Source organism: Drosophila subobscura, chromosome A, assembly GCF_008121235.1.
Source record: "Drosophila subobscura isolate 14011-0131.10 chromosome A, UCBerk_Dsub_1.0, whole genome shotgun sequence".
Classification (NCBI taxonomy): domain Eukaryota; kingdom Metazoa; phylum Arthropoda; class Insecta; order Diptera; family Drosophilidae; genus Drosophila; species Drosophila subobscura.
In genome coordinates this window covers 9762620-9781824 of record NC_048530.1, presented here as the reverse complement: position 1 = coordinate 9781824, position 19205 = coordinate 9762620, and the positions used below count along the sequence as shown (strand labels likewise).

The following is a 19205-nucleotide window of genomic DNA, read 5'->3' as shown; positions in this document are numbered from 1 at the left end:
CTGGAAGTCGCCCACTGTGTCCCACGCGCCCACAGCCCCCCCCTAACGCCGCTGTGCACTGTGCTCTGTGCACCGGGGCAGCACTGGACAGCACCGGCATCCAGTGGGTCTGAATATTGTTGACTCGCACAAATTGCTTTATAATCGTCATCAATAAATGAAGGCAGTCATTAGGCTGGTCAGTCGGTTACGGAGCCCACAGGCCCCGAAGACCCCCAAGACCCCCAAGACCCACAGTCGAGACACTAGAACATGCCCCAGCCGCTGCCCCGTGTCGAAATTGTTTGACAAACAGTGCCATTATTATCCTTATCCCTGTCTTAGACAAACAAGCACAACCAAAATAAAACAGACAAAAAAGAACAAATTCGAATGGCAAAAGCTGTTAAATGTTTCTAGGGGGTCAATGTCTGCTGATAGCTGAGATTCGCTGGTGGATAATTGCATTGTAAAGTGCAAGTAAAACTCTGCACTGAGTGCTGGGAAGAGTGGGCACAAAGACTACAGAGATTCGTATGAAAGATCTTCCTTTGGCCAACCGATCGATCGATCGAACCATTTAGCTCCGAATAAACAAACTTTTGTCATTATTTGTGGTTCGATGTGCATGACTTTAGGCGTTGATTTTATTTCTGGCAATGATCGCATCATCGAGGGAAACATTTTCGAGGATTGCGTGACTCCGCGGCTTCTCCTTCTCCTACTCCTTCTCCTTCTCGTGCCCGTCGGGAATCACCCAAATATGTAGGGGATGGGAGGACAGGGGACGCGCCTGGCGCGCCACTAACTGGTCGATTTCATTGGAATGATGGTCGGTCAATGGATCGCTCGGATCCGGCGGCTACGTGTCACAAATTATTAATAATCTATAATAAAAAGTATAATTTCATTTAATAATGAGACGCGTGTAGAAATGTTTTTCACCGACAGGATCCTCCACCAGAGTCGCCCTCTGCCGCCCTCTCCTCGTCTCCCCGTCTCCCCGTCTCCCACTGAACATTTTTCATTTAATAAATCATCGAAAAAATGAAGTTGCCGACGCAGACGCATACTAATTTGTATGCTTCATCGACTGACTACTGACTACTGGCTCTTTGGGTTATCTTGGGTTCTGCGTTTTATTTTTGGTTTCTTTCGTTTTCGTTTTTGGTGGTTGGCCACGTTGCGCCCATTTTGTGGGCTCTCCTTCGACATGGCCTGGCGCCAGTGCCCACATCTAGACAGGAGAGTGGAGCGGGGCCAGTGGCAGTGGCAGTGGCAGGCGTTGCATGTGCTGTGCCTCCTCCACCTCGCAATCGTTTGGTAGTTAAATTTTTGTTGGTTTTCCAACGTGACGCCTGTCAGCTGCAATTTCAGCCATCACAGTGAGAAAGAGAGAGAGAGAGAGAGAGAGAAGGAGAGAGAGAGCGCCAGAGCCGAGACAATTAAATGCCTAATTTTCTATTCGCCCCCCGCCCCCCTCTACACTCGACACTCTACGTCTCCCGTTGCGTGGCCTGGCGTTTGTTTTTCCAAATAATTCATTAATATTTTTCCTCTTCTCCCTCTCCCTCTCTCTCTCTCTATGGGATAATTATGACGAGCGGCGCTTGGCTGCCTGAGTTGCCTGAGTTGCATGTGCAATGTGCCACATTGTTGCTGCTGCTGCTGCTGCTGCTGCTGCTGCCAGATACCCCCGCAGCAGCAGCAATGAAAAGCACAAAAGAGTGGGCGGTGCCGGTGGGCGGGGTGGGCCATTTCATGCGCTTTTCTCGCTAAGAGCGATAATCCATCAGGCAACAACAACAGCAGCAACAGCTTTTCCCACATGTGGCTTACAGAGAGAGAAAAACGAAAGATGGCAAAACCGCAGAGGCCCAGACAGAAGCTGTCTGAATGTTCACAGACTTTACAGCCAATAAATGGTGTGTCCTGTGTGTCCTGTGTGTGTGTGTGTGTGTGTGTTCCTTCTTAACATTCTGTTGCCATTCAACAAATAAATTTGACAACTAAACCCGAAGTCCTGCAAGGACTGCCCTGAGACATTTATTTCTTCATTCTTTTGTCCGTTTTGTGTACACATTTTGTAGTCTCTCTGCTTTCAATGATAACTAATTCCCACATTCATTGAAGTCTGCTCCTTGTTGTGCCTGTCTCTTCCACTGTGCAGCACTGAAGCGCAGAAGCAACTGCGCCACACGGCGCGGGGGCTATTATCTCTCCCCCCTCCAGCCACGCCTTCGATCCGCAGAACGGTATCTGTAAATGTGTAGCTAAATAGGCAGAGGCACAACATATGAGGCCATTCATCTACTTTCCAGAGACACGGAGCAGCGGCAGGTAGGGACAGGCAGGACAGGGCACGGATCGAGGAGTGGGAACTCTCGGACTGGACGACTAATTGCTGCCGGGGCATTGTTATTGATGAGTGTAGAAATTATTGTAAGGAATACGGATCCCCACTCCACTCCACTCTGCTCTGCTCTGCTCTGCTCCATTTACCATCGACATGGACATGGAAATCGATTAATTCAATTAATTATCGCACTAATAGTTGCACTCTCCCTCTCCCTCACCCTCCCCATCATTCATATCTGTCTCTCTGCTTCTGCTTCCCCTCTCTTCCCCCCCCCCCTCTCTCACTCTTATGCAAATAGTAACTGAATTTATGCCAAGCAGGAAAAAGCAAACGAGACGTTGAAATGGAAGTAGAAATTAAAGTGGAATAGAAATAGATTTTCCCAGTGATTGACGCTTTGACAGAGACAACTTTGTTGTCAACACGCAAGAGTCGTGTACCACAAACCCCCCCTTTGCCCTCCCCTTTCCCCTCCATGCACCTATTACCCGCCCAGCAACTATCAATCTATGACAAAGGCAGCCGTTAATGAGAGACAACACAGAATTTGCGTGTGCCACCAGTGTAGAGTGTGCCCCGTGCCCCCTGGCCCACGCCCCCCCGTGCACTGTGTTCTCATGGTTGTTTCTGTTGTTCGCCAGCCAAAGTTGTGGCCATAATTGCTGCCATACAATCGGCTTGTAATTGAATCAAAAACGAAACGAAAAGCATTCACTGTATCCAATGCACGAGATCCATGAAAGTGTCAAACTGCATTGGAACGTGGCATGGTGGCATGGTGGCATGGTGGAGGAGCACGCCGCGAAGGGGCAGACAACAGGTGACATCTGGTTAATGACTTTCACTCTGGCTGTTTGCCCAGAAGCCAAAAACCCCAGCCCCAACGAAAGGCAATGGCAAAAGCAAAAGCAAAGCCAACGACAAAGACAAAGACAAATAGGCAAAAGACAAAGGCCCAGAGATAAGCGCCCCCAGAGGGAAGCAGAAAGCAAAAGATACAGAGTGAAAGAGATAAAGCAAGAGATGGAGAAGAGAGCAGAGAGCAGAGACTAGAGACTAGAGACTAAAGGCCAAAGCTGGCCCCTGTCTGGGCAAACTTTGGAGCGGAGACTAAGTAAAGATCAACATGGTAGAGATTTGTGCAACGTGCCGGAGAGTGGCGCCAAAGACAACACAAAAGATAGAACAGAATACGATCGCATCTATCCGCATACAGCGGAGATAGCGCAGAGGGGAAAGAGAGGGGAGAGAATACTTGGAGCAGAATCCACATTAGATAAGAGATCAAAGCAGTCAAATAGGAAATGGAAGTGGAAACGGGAACGGGAAATATGAGGGAACAAAACGAAACACTGGGAAAAAGAGGGGAACCGAAGGGCAAAGATATTGGCGAGGATATGGCCAGGGATCTTTGGGAAAAGATGAACCCAAAGAGTCGGAAAGGGAAAGCTTGTCCATCCAAAAAGAACCCCAAATAGATGACGAATCTTAACAAAATAAATATCAATGAAAGAAAATTCCACAGAAGATTATTAGAGCCAATGAAACGATTCCGGAATGAATTCTGTTTTGGATGTTTGCACGAAAGCTGCCTGCCCCAGATCTCGTGTGGAGCAGAGCAAGTGACACACGAGATTAGTGGCAGGCGCCACATCGTGGCAGGCCACTTCCGCTTGCCTCAGTGTCGAGTGTTGCAAGCGGCTCTAGCGGCTCAAGCGGGATGCTGCTGCTGTGGCAGACAAGTCAAACATCTTTGCGAATGAACAAATATCTGAAATTCAAATAGAAACAAAGACAAACACAAACACAAAGCTGAAACGAGAGAGAGAGACACCTGAGATGGAGCTGCGAGCTGCGAGCTGCGAGAGGTTCAGACTGATGGAGGCAAACACTTGAACACCGAATGGAAAATGCACAAAATGTGGTAGCATATTTGAGGTGTTTAACTGTCACCTAAGACTTAGGCAGCAGTCTGCCAGCAGGCAGATAAGGCGGAGGAGACAGACAGAGGGACAACAGAGAGAGAGTCCGATACGAGCGAAGACAAGTGGCGCTTGGGCCGAGGCAAACAAAGGGCACAAACGGAAAGAGACGGAGATCGGAGCCACACATACCCTGCACTCCAGTGACATGTGTGCAGCAGGGAAACGTCTCAACAGAGAGACCCTTAGAAGCAAAGTACCCCGAGAGAGAGAGAGGAGAGAGCCACAGAATCACAGACGGATGGGAGTCTCTGGAGATAGTCGCGTTTTGGAAATCTATTTGATGGGCAAATATTTATTGCACTTCCGTTCCAACCACCCTGCACAGCCACCAACCCCCTCCCCTCCCCACCCCTCCCTCACTCCGCTCACAGTGCCCCCAGTGCTCTGTGGAAATCCAAGTCAAGCCTGTCGGTGTTTGCCTTGGCCTAATGGAAGCTCGGAGACTCCGCAGCCATCAGTTGTTGCCGGCCAATCGGCCAACCCCGGAGCACCGACTCCACTCGGCAGCCCGGGGAAGGGCAGAGTCTCCCGCCCGCTTGGGTGACCCACTTCTGGCTGGTCTCCTTTTTGGCAACAATGTGGACCAAACAATGGGATTTGCTTTTGCTTTTGCTTTTACTGTGGGGCGGGGCAGGGCAGGGACAGCAGCTGGCGCTGCTCACTTGGATTTTGGATTTGCTGCTGTTGTCGTTGTGTGTATCCTGGCAACGAAGGAATCGAGATGAAAGACGCTTAATCGCTCCACACGCAGAGCGGCACTGGGACTGGGACTGGGACTGGGGACACACAGGACACGCAGCATGTGTGCCGCGGCATTGTGCCCAACCCCTCGCATCTCGCATCGCGCATCCACGCATCGCGCATCATCACAAATTTGTCTTCAGCTGTCGGCGTTCGTCCTTAATTTCTAAGCATTTGTTTGGACATGAGAGACACGGGGGAGGGGAGACACAGCGAGACAGCCGCACAGATCCCTCAGAGATTGCTCTCTGCGGCTGCTGCACCACAGGAGACGCCCCACGCGGCACGCAGTCAGAGCCCCAAATAAAAATGGAAAATGGAAAACAAAAGGACGAGGACGAGGACGAAGACGAAGGCAGGAAGCGATGACACAACCGCACAAAGGGATTAGGGCCATGGATGTGAACGAAGTGGGTGTGGATCTAGTTAATTATGTTGTTCGATGGCCGAGTGGATGCGCCTTTTTTGAGGAGTCTCAGGAGTCAGCTTGGCAGGGAGATGGGCGATGGGAGATGGGAGATTTGCTCTATCGCTGATCCTTAGTGCAGAGCGAGTCAAGCGCATTTAAGGACATTAGCCAGGACCTCATTCGCAGGCGGATGATCTTGTTGCTGCGGTTCGTTCCCATCCGATCCCATCCGATTCGATCCCATCCCGTCTCTAGTCTCTAGTCTGTTGTCTGTTGTCTGTGGAGGAACGGAGGCGCGGCAGCAACTAATCATCAAGGGGATTATCTGCCATTGAGATCCCGAGGCCTGACTTTCGCCGCTTTCTGGCCCGGCTGCTAATGAGAGACGCAGGCAGGAAGGTGGAGGGAAGTCCTTTGAGCATTTTGAAGCCACCTTCAACAGCGAAAATCTTCATTGAAACTGAACATTAAAGAGAGTTGCTCTCAATCGCTCTCTCTCCCTCTTTGAGCGACTTTAAGTGCTGGGTCCTGGGTCCCTGCCTCAGCTCTAGACCTCCCCCAAGCATTGCTGTGGAATGCCAGCTGAAATGTAGACCCGGAAAAGTCCTTAGACTGCTGCCATGCAAATTTCCCTATTCCCCCTCTTCCCCCGCTCCGTTCTGGCTGTTCTCCTGTTTCTTTATTTCATTTCTGTGTGTTTTGCTTCTGTTGTTTTCCGTTTGTTATTTGGACTCGAGACTTCATTTGAATATTAAAAAATTCCAAAACACAAACTGGAATTTTTATTTGCGATATTTTGTCGCACCTCAGCGACAACGTACTTGCCACCTCGTCAACGTCAACGTCAACCACCCGAGCAGCGCCAAAGGTAGAGTCGAGAACGAGGACGCAGGACGCAGGACGTGGGACATGGGACGGATCTTGGGTTTAATTTAACATAAAAGCGCGTTCGCCATTAGGCGCTCAAACAACCCCCTCTGAGGCAGGGGCTGCTTCTCCACACTGGAAATTTATGAGGCATGCTCGGGTTTTTATTAGATTTTAACTAGGCCTGGCGCCAGGCCCCGCGCACAGCCGGTTCAAGGTTCTGGCCAGTTCTCTGTGGGCTGGGCCCGAGTGCCGACTCAGGCAAACGTGCCAAAAACATTAAATATGTTAATTAGTTTCAACGCCCCACCAAAACCACCTACTGACCTCCTCCTCCTCCTACTCCTACTCCGCCTCCTGCCCCGGCACAGAATCAAGCGTCAGGCGTCAGGCGAAAGCCCAAAACTAAATGTTCCACCAAAATTTGTAAGCGCCTAAGCGGGTTGACAAAATACAAACAAAGCAGGAAAAAAACACAGGAAAAAGCAGGAAAAACCACACAAAAATGGAAGAACTTTCTCTCTCTCTCGTCGTTTGGTCTTTGGTTTTTTGGGTAAGTGCCGCTGGTCACGTTAGGCCCGCTCAGAACTCCCAAAACGAGGTCCGAAAAAATCCAAGGGGTAATATGCTAATGTCCTGCGAGGGCCCCAAGCCCCAACCCCAGGGGAGGTGTCTTCCTGGGGGCGAGGCGCTTGCTTTATAGAACTTTGGCTCTTGGCTTTTGGCTTTATCTGCTTGTAACGGACTGTCGGCAATTGAGTTCAACACTTGTCCAGGTCGGTGGGGCAAATGGAAGCCCAACCCTTGGATACGTTTTTTCTTCACATAAAACTGCTCCTAAATATCCCCCAAACTCGGCTCCTTGGCTGCTCCTCAGCAGTGGCTGAAGATTCACTTTTGGATCGGTGGAAAGCCATGGAAAATGTTTTTCCAATCACAGATTTATTCCCACTCCTGCCCAAGTCGCCATTTATGCTCCCCGTTGCCCCATCCCCACTCCCCGCCATCCTTCATTCCCCATTATACATTCTACATTCTACATTCTGAGGTACGCCCTCGAGCAAATTGCGTGTGGCTTCCATCAGTGGGAATGATTGATGGGTCTGGGCTCTGTGTCTGCGTAAAGCATCTGAAATTGCGTACCAGACAAGAGTTCCACTTCCACTTCCACGGCCAGCAAGAGAGAGAGAGAGCGATCCCCGATCCACGATGCGACGCCAGAAAGGGGTAGAGGGAGGAGAGGAGAGGAGAGTAGAGCTGTTGATGCCACAGCTGTTGCGAAAACTGTTTGCCTCCTTCCCCGCTTGCGGTTTCCATTCGATCTATAGGTGGCTCCTTTCACTCGGAACTCGGAAAGTAGCAACAGCAGCAGCGACAGCAGCAGCGACAGCAGCAGAAGGCCTAATCTATCCGACGGAAAGTTGATCGCAACTGATAGCCAGCCAGTCAGCCGTCGCAGCCATTGATACCCTTTGCACTCCTCCATCTCCCAGCTACCATCTCCCATCTCACATCTCCCTGCTACCATCTACCTCTCTCTCTCTCTCTCTCTCTCTCTCTGGGATCTCTGGCAACGGTTCGCTGTTGATGGCATGATGTATGTCTGGGTCTGGGTCTCGGTCTGCGTCTGGGTATGAGACCGGGACCAGGGGTCTGAGTGCGTGCCTCATGATATGGGCGGGAGATAGCGAGCGCCGCAGCGCCGCAATTGATGGCATTAGGCATTAGATAAGAAATCAGACATTTATGGGCACAAAAGGCGAACGACGAACGGTGAACGGTGAACGATGAACGGTGGATGGGGAACGTCGCGCTACCAGACGGCATTTGTGGTTGCAACATCATCATCAAGCAGGGATATCGCCCATAGGAAGAGCAAGCATCCTCATTAATGGCTTAGGGGTTGGAGGGGCTTCCTGTAAGGGTTGCCGCAGCACCAGCACCAGCAACGGACTCCTTTTCTAATGCACTTTTCTGTGTGCCAAAAATAAAAATAATTCAAATGAGTGCCAGAGAGAGGGAGGGGGAGAGAGAGAAGTCGCTGCATAAAGATTTACCCAATTGGTAGCTTGAGAGCGAATTCTGTCTTTAATTTGAAGCCCACTCACACGCACGAGCCAAGATGACGGGTGGGGTGGTGGGTAGGCAGGAAGGACATGGCGCTGCCAACTTCAAAAGAGCCTTTCGAATGGTATTTTAAGCAACACCTAGGACCAAAAGGGGAACACAAATCTACCTGAAGGACAGGACAGGACAGGACAGGGACCAAAGACAAGAGGAGAGAAACGAGAGACTATCGCAGACAAATTGGCCATATCCCATAACCCACATGGACGGACGGACGGACGGACAGACGGACAGACAGACGGACGGACGGACACACGTGCAGCAGAAAGGAGAGCGGGCCGCCTTTGATTTTCTAAGCGAATTGTTTCAAGAAAACCACCAGAGAACGAACCAGAACCCATCCAGGGCAGGATGACAATGTCTAAAAGGATGAGATTTGGGATGAGCATGAGCAAGGTTAAGAGGACGAGCCCGAAAAGGCTTGCCAACAGGACTCACACACATAAAGAGATATAAAGACAGAGAGAGAGAGAGCGAGAGAGAGAGAGAGAGAGACATGTGCTTCAATTAATTTGATTTGCGTCCGGAAAGGGTAGGGAGGGGCTGGGGTCCGCACAGTTCAGAGTCTCGAGTCCGGAAACGGGAACTGAACTGAACTCCACTCCACTTTATTTTGTCAACCCGAATTTCGGATTTTTTTTTCGCTTCGTCTGATGCTGGGATGCTGCTCGAGACCACTTGGGGCATGCCTCAATGGTCACAGAAGATGGCCAACTATGCTTTGAACTATGATGAAACTAATGGCAGCAGACGGGACAGATTCTCCCCTCCTCAACGCCACAAAAAGAAGAGCAGAGCACATTCTGCCTCACTAAGCAGCCACTGGCCCTACCCTTCAGCCAGTCTCCCACTCCCGCACTCTCCGATGGACTTTGTGGGACTGGGTCTCTGTCCCATTCAGCTAATTGGCAAAATGTGTCCCCGAACTTCAGTTGCAACAATTAAACGCATTGGGCAACACCTATGCCGCTCTCTGTGGCCTCTGCCTTTTCTGTCGTTTGTCGGGCAGCAGGACGACCCAACCCCCTTTTGTGCGGCGCTGGTCTGGTTCATCATTAAACCGCATTAGGGGGTTGCTTTTTGTCCCGCAACATGGCCGACTAACACGCACACTCAGGCAGAGCGAAAGGGAGAGAACGACAGCGTGGTGGAGAGGGGTGGAGGGTGCAGTGTGGAGGGAGGAGGCAGGAGGCAGGAGGCAGGAGGGAGGCGCAAACAGGGCTACAAAAAAGAGGGCGTTTAAAAACGCGCGCGCGTTTTTTGCCGCACTAAGTGCATTTCAATGTACGAGAAAAGCCGCTTCCGTTTCCGTACCGCTTTTGGAGGCAAGACACCAGCCAAGTGGGCAGAAGCGAAGCCTGGAATACCCTAACAGAGCACAACAATGGGGCGGTAGTTACATCTAGATAAATTGTTGGTGTCCTCTTTTACAGGGTATCCGAAATACGAGTACACTCGTTTTGCTTGTCACAATTATGAGTTTTGTGGGTGAGGCCCCCTCTGGAATCGACGACTTTCTGTTGTTGTTTTGACACGCAGCCAGCGAGCGCCAGCCAGCTGACCCGCAACTGACCGCAAAAAGTGTTAAATTATAGACTTTGATTCTGTAGTTCTCTATCACATGGTTATTATATGATTATAACGCTTTTGAGAGCTGGCACAGCTGTGCAGCGCCAGAGTCAGAGTCAGAGTCCGCCGCACACACTCGCCGCCAGCTAGCAAGCCGGCAGAACGAGGGGAGTACGAGGAGTACGAGTAGTAAAGGGGATCAACACAAGCACCGGCACCGGCACCACACGCAGCGTCGGCATTTTGGGCGTTTGAACTAAGCGAAATTAATGGCCAACACAGGCTACTTAGCAGAGGCCCACGCACACCAGAGGGACACTGCAGGCAAACAGAGAGCAGAGAGAACCACCAGCCGATCGGAGGAGCCCTTGTTCGCTGTGCGATTTATGACTTGGCATGCAAAACAGAGGGACAGGGAGAGAGTGCGAGAGAGCGAGAGAGAGAGGAGGCGGAGCACAGACATGACAAAAACAAAAAGCTGCATGGCGCCCGCCAGCGTTGCTCCATCATCATCATCATCGTCTTCATGCCCGAGTCTGCATGATCATCATCATCATTATGATCATCACATCGTAGGCAAACGAGTCACAACGGGTGGGCCGCAGCACCAACCCGGGGCCCCGGGACTCTCTCTGGGGACCCCTCTCGGGGTCTGATCAATAAAAATTAAAATTTGCCCAGCAGTTGATGAAATTTACGCGATCGGCGTCGGCACAACTACAAAGTCAAAAGCGGCCTTGGAAGCGCGCGCGGCCATCAAATGAAAAGTCCACCGACAATTTGCTTGGCGCCCAGCCCCGTGCACCCCCCACCCCCCCGCCAAAGAGTACAACCCCTATCCAGGGGCTTATCCAACGACTTGGCTTGGCGGTCGTCGTCGTGCTGCTACTCCTCCCCCTTCCACTGCTCTCCACCATGCGTGTGAGAAGTTTTAGATAAGCGCGGCGCTTGGCTGCAGAATACTTCAAAGTGCAGGCCCGGGACTGGGGCTCCGAGCAGCGTCGCATCGCGGATGCCATGCAAATTTACGTTGATAAGAAAAAAGAGTGGTGGGGAGGGGCATCGGCTGGCCGGGGGGTTGGTGGGTTGGTGGTGCGCTGCCCAGATGGGCAAGTGGCCACCGCTGACAGATTGCAAATGGAGCGACCGGTGGCAGGAAGAGGTGGATGAGGATGAGGATGCTCAAAGCCAGTCGCTTGCTTGCCGAGTGTTAGGTGCCGCCTTAGACACTGTCATCGCCGTTGCCGCAGCAACGAGGGACCGGCAGATATATTTTCGTATTGTAGATAAAGTTTGCTTTGATGTTTGCTGCTCGATTGGATCAGCGGATCAGTTAGGTGCCTTTGAATAACTCCGAAATGACACGCCGCATCGGGCAGATGGAAAGGGACAGGCGGCAGACTTTGGATAATCATTTCCTTTTTCCACATCACACGAATCTTGCCATCCATGGGAGCCCATCAACATCTGAAATCTATTTTGACTCCGAATTTCATTTTTATGTTACTTCAAACGAACTCCGTAGAGGAGTGCTGTGGATCTACTGACTTAACAGAGTACTCTAAAACTGCATTTAGTTAACTCCGAATTTACTCCGAATCGACTCCGAAACACTCCAAATTCACGCACTTGCCAGATTTACCATTTTTAAAAACATATTACTCCGAATCAATTCCGAAAATTATGAAATACTCCTAAAACTATGCCTTTTGTCATTCGAATCACAGTTTCAATGACTCCGAATGAACTCCTAATTAACCACTTATCTCTTCCGAATCCTTTTACACGCTCAATTGATGTCAGCGAGTGAAAATCACTTTGAACCTACTCCGAAAACAGTGAAGAGCGAAAAGAACGACAGATTTCGATACGAACAAAAAGCAAATGATCAAAACTGAAAGTTGGCATCGTTCTGGGTTTGTTGGGTGTGCACAACGGGTACACTTGAGTGTGATTATGTGATTTTTGTATTAATTGTATCTTAGATAACTAATGCGGTAAACAAAGAAGACGTACAGTACTTACAAATCCATGTTTATCACTAATATTGTTGGTCAATTTTAATTTGTGAAAGGAAACAACTTTCTGCATCCATTGCTCACCCGTTGTGGGCGAATCTGGATGGATATACATGCGCTTTGGCATCTCCGGATCCGCCTTGCCGGCCACCATCCAGCGACTGCAACAGAGGTTGGGAGACGGAAACGAAAGACCGACAAAATTATTACATTCCGATGGCAGAGGCGCGGACTCGCAGACTTACCTATTATGAAATTTATAACGATAATCGTCCGCCGCAACGATGTCCAGTAGCAAGATGTATTTAGCCTTGGCATCCAGTCCCGAAACACGAAATTTCATTTGCGGGAACATTTGTCTGCAAAACGAAGAAGCAAAAGTGTGGTGGGGGGGATTAGATTAGGAGTCGCATTCGGACTTGTGTGGTTTGTTGTGGTGGGGATTCGGAGTTGTGTACGGTGTACGGTGTACGGTGTACGGTGGGGCGCCGGGTAATCAAATAAAACATTAATCAGTGCGGCATATAAAGCCTAAATGCTGCAACGGTTTGATGCTTTCGGTTGGGTTTGGCTTGGTTTTGGTTTTGCTTTTGCTTTTGGTTTGGTTCTCAGGGGCCCACCGCCGGGCAAGATCAGGAACCCTCCCATCTGTACGTTAACCACACACACACACACACAAGCACACACACACACAATCATCATCATCATCATTATCAAAGGCAGAGGCAAAGCCAAAGCCAGATTCGGAGTGACTCCAAGACAGTCCGCCACTCGGCTCCAAGTCCCTGTCCCTGTCCCTGTCCCTGGCTAAAGCAAACAAACCAAAACGTCGACCAGTCGGGGCCAGGTTATCAAGTGGCGCCAAGCCACAAATTGTTTCGACTCGACTGTGGGTCTGGATCTGCCTCTGCCTCAGCCTCGAATTCAAATTGGCCAAAGCCAGAGCGGCAGAGCGACAGAGAGGGAGAGAGAGAGAGCGCTCTGGGCTCTGGGCTCTGGTCTTGGCCAGGTTGATTAGCCATGTTGGTGGCAATGTGCAAACTCGAAAATTACATGGGTCTCAGCCCAAGGAGGGAACACACAGGCAGGCAGGCAACAGTCGTTGTCGTGGACCATCCAACAGCCACAGCCACATCCACCCAAAAAGGTACCCAGAGTCGGAGTCCTCCTCCTCCTGCCTCTGCTGCTGCTGCTGCACCCTCAATACACACACATATAAATATGAAAATTATAACTTTAAGTAGCAATCACTCAATCGCTGCGACTGCGCCTCGTCCCCAGGTCCAGATACACGTCCACATCCACATCCACATCCACATCCACGTCTGAGTCGCTGGCTCTGGCTCTGACTCTGACTCTGGCAATGGCTCAGGTCCAAGCGCCTTTGCCTTCTTCGCTCGTCTTCGCCTCATGAATCAAATTTAACGAACGTCTTGTTCATGTTCACAGATCATCATCAGCTGCGACTGCATTTTTGATAAAAAGAAGCAAAAGAAAAGAACACAAAAAAAAAGAAAAGAAACCAAAGGCGAGCTTTGGAGAGTCAGAGTAGGAGTCAGAGCCAGAGTCCGGGCGAGAGCGGCTAACAAGCTGCTGACTGATGTCCGACTTGACTGACGGACTGACGGACTGACTGTCTGACGGACTGACTGGAGCTCGAGTCGAGTCGAGGATCGGACGAGGCACGGAACGAAATCGAACGGGAGGGGAGGGCCCAGTCGGAGGATGTTTCTATTTAGAGAATAAGTTTCGCGTTGCCCTCTCTTCCTCACTCTCTGGACTTGGACTTGGGCTCGGGCTCGGGCCTGGGGGCTGGCGGGGATTGTGGGGGGACTGGAGGCCTGCCTCTCGTCTGCCTTTTTCGACTGCAAATTATTTTTTATTTGCCAAGGAAGCAAGGCACGTCTGTCTGCCAGCCAGGGCAGGGCTTTTGCCTGGGTTCTCTTTCTTTCCTTTTTTTGCTTTTTGCTTTTTGCTGTTTGCGTTTGCTGCCGATACTCTCACACGCGTGGGGTACATCCACAACTGAGTGTCGCAGACATCCCACATGTGAAATCCACTCATAGTTCTGCTTGGAATACTTTGAAGGATCCCTCGAGTAGCGACTCAAATTCCAGTTGGTGTGTGTCATGCCGCGGCGGGGGGGGCTTTCTTCCAGGGTATTTAAAGCCTCGAAACGCCTTTCCCCCGTTTGCTCTTTTTTTTCGTGTGTTTCGTGTGTTTGTGTTGCTGTTGTTGCTGTTGTTGCTTTTGTTTTTTGTGTGTTGTCTTAACTGAATAGCTCGTTAACATTATTGAGCACTTGGCGCCAGTTGTTGGCAGCTTGTTATGGCCGGGTTCCCGGCTTTTGGGCCAGACCAGGCCAAGTCGCCAAAGTCGCGCCATAGCCCCAAGCGAAACGAAGCCAAATGGAGCCAAAAGACAGAGTCAGAGTCAGAGCCAGTCCTGGGCCTGGGCCTGGGCCTGGGCTTGGGCCACACCACACGCGCACAAAATATCTCCAGCTCTGTGGGCTCTGGCCTCTGCGGCTCTGTGGCTTTTGGGGGGCTGGGAGCGCGATGTGCGATGTGCGATCCTCCCCCCGCCTGGTGCTCGACAACAAAACGATTTGCTCTCGTTTGTGCTGGCGGAGAGCCTCGTTGCTCCTGCTCAGGCTTCAGATTCAGCATCAGCATCGGCATTGGCATCGGCATCGGCAACGGCAGCGGCATCATCAGCTCCATCTTCAGCTGCTGCTTCGACTTGGGCTGCCGCTGCCGCTGCTGCTGCTGCTGAGGAGCTCTCTTTGGAGCTCTTTGGGTGCTGAGATTCGATTCAGGTTCGTGCAAATCGTTACGTGTAAAACTTGCACCTTTTGACCAGAGCGATGTTTGTTTTTCTGCAGCTCCTTCTGGTGGTCCCACACACACACACACACACACATGGACACATGGACACATGGAGAGATACAAACGAGGGAACGCGACTTGCAGCTAATTCAATTTCCCCTCCATCAAGCAGGGACACACCCGCAGCCTGCCCCTCCCTTGCACCAGCACTGCCTGCCACTCAATCCACGGGGTGGACAGTGGAGAGTGGAGAGTGCAGGAATGGGATTCCATGAGCCCATAATTAAGCCTAATTAAGCCCAGTGCGTTTCTCTCTCCGTGTGTGCTGTGTGCTGTGTGGCAAGGTGTCGTTCAGTTGTCCTTCAGCGTGTCCTGCTCCCTGTCTGGGTACACGCTCGTCACTATTGGGGTTAATGGCTAATCAATTAGCCGCTGCCCAGCGCCGCTGCCCGCTCCCCGCTGCCCGATGCCCGCTGCCCGCAGTGGCAATGAAAATAAAATGCTCGCCGATTGAGTTGTAATTGGGTTTTGTTCTCTTTCTCCGTTTATTCGCTCATTCAGTGGCTCAGACAGGGCAGGCAAGAGCAGGCCAAAGAGCAGTGGGGGGTGGGGAACGGGAACAGAAGTCAGAGCAGGAAAATGCACGGAGGAAGATGCAAGAGAATGGAAACAGATCGAGGCACGAACAGGAAGGATAAAGCATCCCAAGATGTCACAGGATACTCTCAGCGAATGGATCATCGATGCTGATCCAAATCAATAGACAATCCAGCAGCTGAAAATTGAGTGGCCCGTGAGCAGAGATCGGATAGGGGAAGGGTCAGTCGCCGTGGGTTCTCTTTGGGTTCACTTATTCGGTGGCCATGTAATCGATTAGGCGATTGCATCGCAGCAGAACAGCAAAACAGCAGAGCTGCAGAGCTGCAGGTGGTGACATCTGCCCCCGGGCTAAGCGGCGTCTATTAACGCACCTGTGCGCCCTCCACTACACTCTGGACACTGGGGCACTGGGTACTGGGCGGGGTCTGCCTTAGAAGCGTCAAGGCATTATCTGATAGTCAATCAAACGACAGCAGCCAGAGGTGGAGGAGAATGAGACGCAGGCAGTGCAGTCAGTGGCAATGTCAACAGCGCGCCACAGCTGATCGTCGCATCGCGATGATGATCGCGCGAGTTGATGTTCGAAATTGGATGTTGGAATGGGCACAGACAGCAACACACCAACAACAAACAGAAACCAAACAAGAGCTCGATCGCTCCTTAACTGTTCCGTCTCTCTGTTGGTCTGTCTCTCAGTCTCTCTGGCTCCGTTCCCCCTCATGTCTGTGAGTCCATCGCCAGGGTCTTGCTTGCAAGACGCTTGCATTCGGCGCTCGTTGTCTCTTTGTCAACAAGGCGCGGGGATTAAAGTAGCACCTGCACTTCGCTTGACCCGAAAGGCACCAAAAAATGTAAGGGCTAGGGGTTGGGGCCCCCTTCTCCCGCTGCCGCTGCCGCTGCCGCTGCTGTTGACAGTTCGCCTTTGTGACAACAAAATTGTTGTCGACTTTTTGTTGGTCGTTCCTTCTGTTTGTTGTCGTTGGTGGAGGCCGCTTTAATCTTTGGCCAAGTTTGTCAACACATTTGCCCGGAGCTGTGGCGGATCTCTCCGGACATGGACGTGGACGTGGACATGGGTGCATATTCAGCAGGTTTACATCATTTGCCTAGCAGGAGGAACATCTGTCCGTCCGCATCCGTCCGTGTATGTACATATTTTGGGTGCATTTCGATTGCATTTAATTTGAATTTTATTGAATGACAATTGCATGCAAATGGAAATGGAGTTGCAGTTGCAGTTGCCGGCAATTCCTTCCTTACTTCCTGCAGTTTTTGCATTTTACAGGAGCCTGGCCAATGGGGTAGGTAGCTGGCAATGGGGATATTTATATGGAGATTGGAGATTGGAGATTGGAAACCAACTTGTAGATGGATATTTGACAAATTTGTGGCGCACACACGAGCACTGGAGGAGCTCTCTCGAAACACAAGCGGGCGGACAGCAGTGGACAATGGAAGGACCTGACCTGCAAGGCAGCTGCATCATAAACGCTTAATTACCCCTACAGAAAGGTAGCAGATATATTGTAAGAGAGACGAAGGCTGTGGCGGTGGCGCTGGCGGTGGCAGTGGCAGAAGATTGAGAGGATCGGGGGCAAATTAGTTAAACCAATAAACTGACAGGCAGAAGAGGCCAGACGGACCGACTGGACTGGCCTGGATGTGCAATATATCAAGTCTATATAATAATAAAACAATTTATGAAGGCATAACAACTGCCCCAAGTCCACACAGTCCTCACAGTCCTCTTGTCCTCGCAAACTGCTCGGCCAACGCCTCTCTCCCTTGTGTGTGCCCAAGCCTCCTCTGTGTGTTTCGGGCTGTCAGTTAGTGGTAACGCCCACTCTGTCGAAAGTGGCAGTGGGACTCGTTGTGGCCCAAAACGAATGGCCATGTCATTAAGCCATGGCCCAGACAAACATGCCAAGGCTCCGCTGTCTCCGCTGTCTCCGCCGTCCAACGGGCAAACAGAAAGGATCACATCAGATCAGAATGGATGGGATCGGATCCCAGAGGGACTATCGCTACGTATCGATAGCAATGAATAAATCAAATGAGGGAAAATCGAGAGGGAAAAATAATTACAAGATGATTTGATCGCTTCATTTGGGTAGCGTGAAACGAGCGAAACGAAACGAAACGAAACGAAACGAACCGAAGGGAGAGGAGAGGAGAGGAGACATAACCCCACAGAACCAATGGCAATCAATGGGAAATTTCTTGGGGAATATCTTGAAGAATGCCATGCGGATAGATCTAGTCGAAAGGCAGTGGATTTTGGCCCCTTATCCGGTGAGGGGCCTCATAGATTAGAAATTTTGTGGCACTGTCATCGGGCATGATAACTCTCCCGCTCCCGCTCCCGCTCCCGCGCACGCTCCTCGCTCTCACTCACTCTTTGTCGTTGCCGTCTGAAAGGCTCTTCCGCACAACACAAAATATATGAAGTGAACCCGTTGACCTTGTCAACGATTAGAATACTCCCAGTCCCCCAACAGTTTCCACTTCCATTTACAATGGCTCGGGGACTACTCTGCTCTGATCCGCTTGTTGTTCAACTTAATTGTTATGAATTGAAATGCAGTTGTCACGCAGATAAGGCGACAGGGAGACATGCTCTGGGAGTGGGGATGTGCCTGTGGCTGCGGCTGTGGCTGGGGCTGGGGGGTTGTGCGGTTCATTGGGGTTATGTTTTGAATATTCGGTCTCGGTTGACTCCTCGACTTTGGGTGTTGATTTATGTGCTGACAGCGGCGATGCCTGATAATTATGGCTGCTGGCAACACTGCTCGTTGGAGTCAGAGCCGATATTGGATGTTTATTGGGTTATTCTCTGTGCTTTCTACTGGAATCTGCCTGATGCGCTGATGGTCACAAGGTCTACCGCTCTCCCCTTCTCTCTCTTTATTCCTATTGGGAGTTACCCAACACTTAAACCTGGCCAAAAACAACGTGACAGCCCTCCGCCGCACATTGCTTCTATTGTCCCCCTCTCTGCTCTGCTCTGCTCTGCTCTGTCACTCTTCTGTCGTTTGGGCATAATTGCTCATAATTGCGGACACACTCACACCCCCACACACTCACACAAACACACACAAATTTGCGCCATTTTTTTTGGGACACAAAAGAGGAAAAAAAACATTTTGGCTGACGTCGCGTCGCCATCATTTTCGGTCAATTGACACAAGCACACACACACACATGGGCATATGCACATGCACACAGGGCCTCCCTCCATCCCTCCCCTCTACACATTTCGCAAAAGTTCTACCCATGCATATGTGCAGTCCTCTCCGCCGCTCAGCTCTCCACCTCTCGACGGCACCTGAACCGAGGTGTGCGCTTTTTTGCGTCGTGCTCTTTCGGCTGTTGCTGTCTCATTTGCACGCTGCTGGTTCCATTGGGCCTGGCCCCCGGGGCCCGTTCCCGGGCCAGAGCGAGATGGCCTACACCCCCGCATGTGATTGTGTTTTGCTCTCTCTCTGTGTGTGTCTGTGTGTGCGATTTGCTTTTGCTTTTGTTATTTGTATTTGCTTTGTGCTTTGCTTAATTCCTTGCCTCTGTGTGTTGTTTGTGCTTTCCTTGTGTCTCTCTGTTTCGTTCTGGCACGCTGGTCACTGGGACCGCCCACCTCTTAACTCTTCACACTTCCGCCCTCGAAGCGGGCACCATCCTGTGCTCTGCTCCCACTTACAGAAATCTCTCCTCAGAAATCCTCAGGAA

General features: G+C 50.9%; 1 protein-coding gene across 4 annotated transcripts in view; it reads right to left on the bottom strand.

Moving 5' to 3' along the window:
• Positions 1-19205, bottom strand: part of LOC117897198 (optomotor-blind protein) — a 62747-nt gene that overhangs the window by 25116 nt on the left and 18426 nt on the right. For 2 of the 4 annotated variants that reach the window (XM_034805912.1, XM_034805904.1), the window contains exons 2-3: positions 12300-12413; positions 12053-12215 (exon numbers count right to left, since the gene is read on the bottom strand). In XM_034805912.1, coding sequence (XP_034661803.1) covers positions 12053-12215; positions 12300-12413 — 277 coding nt within the window. The remainder of the gene's footprint in view (positions 1-12052; positions 12216-12299; positions 12414-19205) is intronic. The other 2 variants (XM_034805930.1, XM_034805921.1) reach the window with 1 other exon arrangement.